At 43.7% G+C, this 6718-nt stretch overlaps 1 protein-coding gene across 1 annotated transcript in view; it reads left to right on the forward strand.

Moving 5' to 3' along the window:
• LOC124270192 overlaps positions 1-5110 on the forward strand; it is a 113900-nt gene extending 108790 nt beyond the window's left edge. Inside the window, exon 2 of the mRNA XM_046705226.1 lies at positions 2132-5110. Within this exon, the coding sequence (XP_046561182.1) occupies positions 2132-3902 (1771 nt within the window). The 3' untranslated portion in view covers positions 3903-5110. The remainder of the gene's footprint in view (positions 1-2131) is intronic.
• Positions 5111-6718: the final 1608 nt, after the last annotated feature.

Here is a 6718-nt window from a genome sequence, read left to right on the forward strand (position 1 = left end):
TTAGAGTAATCTATCCCATTTACACAAAGGCCAAAATCCAAAGGATTACATTGTTTTAATTATCATATTTTCTTCAAGAGGTCGATGCTCAGAGGACAGATGTTTCTGCCTAATGCACGTGGAGTACATGTGCCGAGACACGCAAACAATTCACACAGGAACATCACATTATCAATCAATACAAGGTATATTGCTGGTAATAATTACGTAGGAATATGTTTTCCACAAATCATCTTCATTAGCATCGTTATTATTGTTTAAAACAGATTAACAACTTTTAATAGCAGCAACTTAGACCGCTTCATTAATGTTTATTATTGTTGTCAAAGCAAAACACTTCTTGCCTTAAGACAAGTATCAGTGAAGGCTAATACTAGACCACATACCCCGCTAGATATACCTACGTTGAAACTGAGGAATGTTGTATTCCGGCGAGGTGATTCTGTTGTTGACACCAATGTCATAGGGCTGGGACGGGTCCGAATTTTCTACCCGGGAACCCCACCCCCTATTACCCTACCCTACCCGGATACCCGTTATGCTAATTCCTGACATCAAATTTGTAAGAAATGGCAATATATTCTTCAGCTCAGAGGCTTAAATTTCGTTTTTTCAATAACCATGCATTTTATTCAAAAGAAGTGACTGTAATTATGTCTAAATATTCAAAGACAATACACGTCAGCCTTTTTAATCACGAAAGAATAACATATTACATTGTTTAATCTATTAGTTGCATGATCATAACGTGTCCGGGTATTGAGATGGGTAACCGGGTCCAACTCATTACCCACCCGTCCCGGGTATCCGAGTTATTCGTCCCAGCCTTACAATGTCACTGTCACAAAATACACCATGTAACATCTTAGATATATGAAATTATTGCTGAAAGCATCTGCTAGCGTACTACAAAGGGTTAGTCTGCGTTGTTCCAACAGATACATCAGTACACCTTGAACAATACACACACACGTAGTGATTACATCGCGTTCTAAAAATAGGCACAATGCCAAGAACCACGTTAATACATCAACCACAAGCCGTACTCACAAACGCAGTATTACAGCCCGTCCTAATAATAGCCCGCACAGCGTATTGCACCACGAGAAGAAAACAGTCGCCGAATATTATAAAACAGACCACATCAACTGATAATTCAGTTGATTAACTGACAGAGGCCTTGCCTGTGTTTGTGAGTAGTCATTATGGTGCTGAAGTCGTCCAAACACGGAGTTTACTCCGGCAATACGCTGCGGGTGTCTAGCTCGCGTTATAACAGACAGTACCGCACTCACAGTTCAATAGTGAGGCGATATGTCGGGGGAACGGAGAAGAAAAAACTCCAAATTGGAAAGCTGATTGAGAACTTCGATGTTCCAGGTTTCGATGTTGAATTCTCGCTCAACAAAAGAAAGAGATGGGTTTTGCCTGAAGTCATCAGAAAATACATCCAGTCCCGAGAGTCAACTGAAGACACTACAAAAACAGATTTATTTCTGAGGCACAAGCTGAAACGACAATCTAACTGCATAGCTTACTACGCTGATAAAGGACATATAAAGCGACTTGTTCCGAAAGCGGGACGATATTTTAGTGGGAAGGCGGTAACAAATTTCAAAACATGTCCACAACAAGCGAAGAGACATAAGAAGACAGTTACCGACATTGAGGAAACACTTCAATCCGGTACTGATGAATCAACAGTAAGCTATGAAATATTCTGTCCGTGTTCCCCAAGAAGCTCAATTGTCCATAACCCAAAGTATATCAAACCAGAGGCTAGAGACAGTGTCAGCACTTCTGTGAATGGAGGGAGGAAGAAGAAGCGACGATTTCGTCTAACTAGGCGAAATGTGAACGAGATGCTACATGACACTTGCGAGGACTTTGATGTTCAGAGCGCAGACGACTCTGACACTGGGGAGGTGATATCTAGAGGAAACTTTACACTGAGAGACTTCATCAAAGTTGAACGTAAAATGAAGCGAAAATGTCGCACGCGACGACCTAGCCACGGAGATGACAGTGAATGTAAGAGAGGTCGCATTGTATTTGTTGATAAACATGTGTCGTCTGCTCGCTCAGTGATAACAGAAGATGAACAGTATGCGCTGAGCGCGAATTCCCTTTCTGTCTGCCTCAAGGACCCAACAATTGTTATTCCTGTTCCTGTGAAAATTGATTTAAATGAGGCTGCCTTTGATAACCTGCAAACTGTGTACGGTCGGCGTTATATCGAGGCAAAATGTGAACCCCGCAAGTTTAGTATTGATATGACTGACAAACTAAGAGATCATGTTAGAACGTCGACATTCTTCAGGGACGTGACGTCATCATCGTTGGATCTCCATGGTTACCTTTCGTTTACAGAGGTCGAATGTCGGGATGATGTCACTCTAAGAATCTACAAAGTTGCCCTGAACATTGCTTCTCATATGAACTCTATCAAGCTGGACTCAGTCGTGGAAATGGAGACCTACACACTGGAACAGCTCGAAGACAAGTGCCTCTCATACATCAATACACTCCCCAGGGATGTGTTCGTGAAGCGCGACGCCTTCAACGGCCTAGAAAAGCCTTTCATGACGTTTCAGCTTGTGAATGTGGGGAGGAGGTGGAATATGAACTGTCTCCACCCACACGAGTTCTCTGACAACGTCTACAGTCTACAAGGGACCTACAGAGAAGCTACAGAGGCTGGCTGTCCCACCGATGTGTGCGGTATCTGCTATGACGACATTAGGGTTTCCACTGAAAGAATCGACACACGTTCCCCTGCAACTAGCCTTGACGCCTGTGGACACTGGTTCTGTGATAGATGTTGGAGACAACATTTGGTCAACAAACTGCGATCTGGGCCTTCTGCCTTCACGTGCCCTGAGTATGGATGCAGTGTTGAGGCAGACTTCCCCACTCTTCTTTCCTTCCTGCACATCAGCGACATCAAGAAACACATCGAGAGGCAGATGAGTGAGAAGATCAACTGCTCCGCTCAGGCTAAGTGGTGTCCTAAACCTCATTGTGGACGGGCCATTCTGGCAGAAGGGCCTCCTATCAAGAGCAGAATTATTCCTGTAGTGTGTTCCTGTGGAACAGATCTGTGTTTTACCTGCATGAAGAACGCCCACTGGCCTGCCACATGTGCCCAAGCCAAGGCGTTCCGTGAAAAGGTGATTGCATTGAAGGACTACGTCATTCTTGCCAAAGACACCTTCCTTGATCTGTTTCCTGATGCGCTGTCTGTACGAGGTAAGATGTGCCCAAATTGCAGGCGATTCATCGAGAAGATATCTGGATGTCCTAACATGACTTGTCCTTGTGGAGCTAAATTCTGCTGGACATGTTCCAAACTCACATCGCATGGGTACCATGTTTGTGTCGTTGAAGAACAGAGAGATTTTCTTATAGAAGAATGTGCCATTGACTATAAGTCTTTCGAAAGGACACAGTTCTACAACACTGCATTGGATCATCGCCAGCAGCGACTGAATGTGAACATCCAGAAATATCTCAGCCGGGAGCGCACCCTAACCAAACGTCTGACGGCTGAAATACACGTGAACGAGAAACTAAGAACCCGAATCTGTGATGACGCTAAAACAAGTGATGACCAACTATCGGACAGATTAGCTTTTGACTTCATGAGGCGCATGCTCAGTATGAAACTCGAACTTCACCACGTGATCGAAAACGTTGCCATAGCAATGGATTACATGTCTCCGGGAGGTCTCCGCAATCAGCTCATGCAACTCCTGACAAGAATGGAGTCTTGTGTAGCCACCATTGAGGACACTTTCGACAGAGGAGTTGAGCTGCCCAATTCCATGGTGGTGGGGGATCTGGCGATTTGCCAGAGGGAGGCCCGTGTGTGTATTGCCCGTGTCGCACAGTTGATGAATTGATATGTCTTGAGAGATCTTCATCTTGACAGATCTGTCAAGTCTCCTTGTATGGAAGTGTGTGAATATTGAACTGTGACCTGAACACCAGTGACACTCACATTGATTGATATGATACAACTGTACTCTCATATCCATGTATTTAAACAATGAATCTTGACACACGGTTTTTACACCGAGTTACGTCCCCTGATGCGACAACACTATGTAAAATCGAGGATAATTGTCTTTCAAAATATATTCCAAGGTAGGAAGCTCATGTTTCACTGACTGCACTTGGTAATAACCTGCAGTCTGACCAACACTCCAGACAACCAAATGGTGCCAGTTGCTGTGTACAGAGCCGGAATCGTTTACCCATTCGAGGGGAACCCGATAAATCAAGCTACACAGTGATAGTGAGTAGTCGCCATTTGTGTCTGGGACTGCTATTCACTTTTGACTGCTCATTTGCACTATTGCATTTGCTATCCACATGTCTGCTTCATTTGCCCTCCTCAATCATTTCGAAAAAATGAACATTGATTATTATTTGCCATAAGAAAATACCACCTTCTGTGTATGATGTGACGTCACTGCGATTGCCTATGAACCAGTTTGGTCAAATTACCACGTGAAAGGTGTCATCTCGGTATCGATGCGTTCATTGCCCGTGGCGGTTATCATACAGATTATGTTGTGTTCAAACGATGTTGAAACTAACCCAGGACCTATCTCTCGGAAAGAAGTAAGAGATGTTATTGCGTCGGAGATACGTGATGTCTAGTCGGAACTGAGCTTACAAATTACAGTTTAAAAGGTGAAGCCAACGCAATCAGCTCTAAATGTCATCAATTTGAATAACAATTACACTAATCAAATCTGATATTCACGACTTGAAACATAATCATGCCATTATGTGTACTGACAATGATGCTGTCTCTGACAAAATTGAAACTGTCGTAGAACGCTTGTCAAAGATTGAGGACGATATGGACAAACTGGAATCCTTTAGCCGTCGTGATAATGTCATACTCCTTGGTGTACCCAGAAGAAGAAGGTGAGAAATCAATGGCTTGCAAGGAAACGGTGATGAGAATGTTAATGGATCCCTGGGCCCGGTTGTTCAATACTCGGTTATCTTAACCGCCGGTTAAGTTTTGACGGCGTCGAGACGGCCTTGAGACATGGTGTAATTTTCAATAAATCAAACAATAAATAATGAATTGGTTTACTTGGATAAAATTGAAGTTAAATGTCCTGTTTTAATTTTATTCAAATTAAATTGGAGTATGTTCATTGCACCTCGATACCGATGACGATGTAGGCATATGGTGATTATGTTCACAATATATACTGAACCACAAAAGAATTGTCGCACCGATAGCGGTTTCTTAAAGCACACACTTTAATTCACTCTATCAATCAACTAACAATCAAAACGCAGGATTGAGTTCAAACTTGACAATTATGCTTAACACATTTTCGGGAATCCCATTTAGAGTTCACACAAGCAAAATCACCAAAACTGGTACCGTTAAGATACCCAAAAGTTATTATTGTGTGGGGCCACCATGGGCATCGATAACGATGAAAGCGTTGCATCGTCTGTACATGGAATGAATAAGCCGGTTGATGAAGGCCATAGGAACTTGGGTCCATACTCTGCGAAATGCCTGATCGAGTCCTGCCGCAGTTGTCGGCCTTGGTTGAGGGTCATTCAGTTTTCTTTGAATCTTGTCCCAAAGGTGTTCTACTGGACTTAAATCCGTACTGAGTGCAGGCTATTGTAGGGTTTGGATGCCCTGTTGTCTTGGGCAGTCCAATGTGGCTCTGGCGGTGTGGGCAGGTGCGTTGTCTTACTGGAAGATGTGATTTCTGTAACGTCCAAAATATGGTACAACGTGGGGTCTTATGACTTGGTCAAAATAGCGAGCAGCTGTCACGTCATTTCCTCATCCTGGACCAAGATTCTGGAACACCAAGATGTCAACTAACTGGCCCAGTCCGATTGCACCCCACAGGACGATGCTTGTGCCACCCCACCAGCCTCTTTCAATAATACACTCATTGGAAAACAGTTCCTTACGCCTTCACCATACTCTCACTCTGCCATCGACTGTCGAAACACAATATCGGCTTTCATGAGATAAAAGCACAGTTCTCCATTGTTGATAACGCCAGTTCCAATACTGAGTTGCCCATTTTGGTTGGTTTGGGCGGGGATGAGTGGTGAGGACAGGACTACGATATGGTCTGTCACAGCAGAGGTTTCTTCCGCGTAAACGTCGACGCACTGTATCGGCACTTATGGGTCTGTTGTGAGTCCCAAGGGTCATGCGTGCTGTTTCCGTCGCTCTGGGGAAGATGGTTGCGTGATGTTACTGAAGGTCGCCCACTGCGTGGACTGTCTTGGATGCTGTTAGTGAACTGATACCACCCCTGCAGTCGGCAAATTGTCTTAACATGAACATTAAAATGATTGGCTACCCTCCGTGCAGTCTAGCTTACATGCAATCGTGCCATGACTAGGTTCCTCTGATCTCTCGTAAGTCATGGAATGGTGATTGTGTCAAAACAAAAAATGATTTCAGGCGAGTTTAAGACTCGCTTTCATTGGTAGGGTTGTCACGGCATGCACGTGCATTTTCACTTTCACGAATGTCATACGGAATAAGAACCTTTTACCACGTCTGCCTTTTTAGGTGGGTTTGGTCGAAATGTTTTTTTCACCATAAAACACACTGATGTTGGTAATAACTGTCAATCTGGATTGAAAAACATGTTAACAAAACGGTACAATCATAAGAAAGACACCACCTTATAAGAACACAATTTTG

Source organism: Haliotis rubra, unplaced genomic scaffold, assembly GCF_003918875.1.
Source record: "Haliotis rubra isolate DU_JTF1 unplaced genomic scaffold, ASM391887v1 Scf15, whole genome shotgun sequence".
NCBI classification, from domain to species: domain Eukaryota; kingdom Metazoa; phylum Mollusca; class Gastropoda; order Lepetellida; family Haliotidae; genus Haliotis; species Haliotis rubra.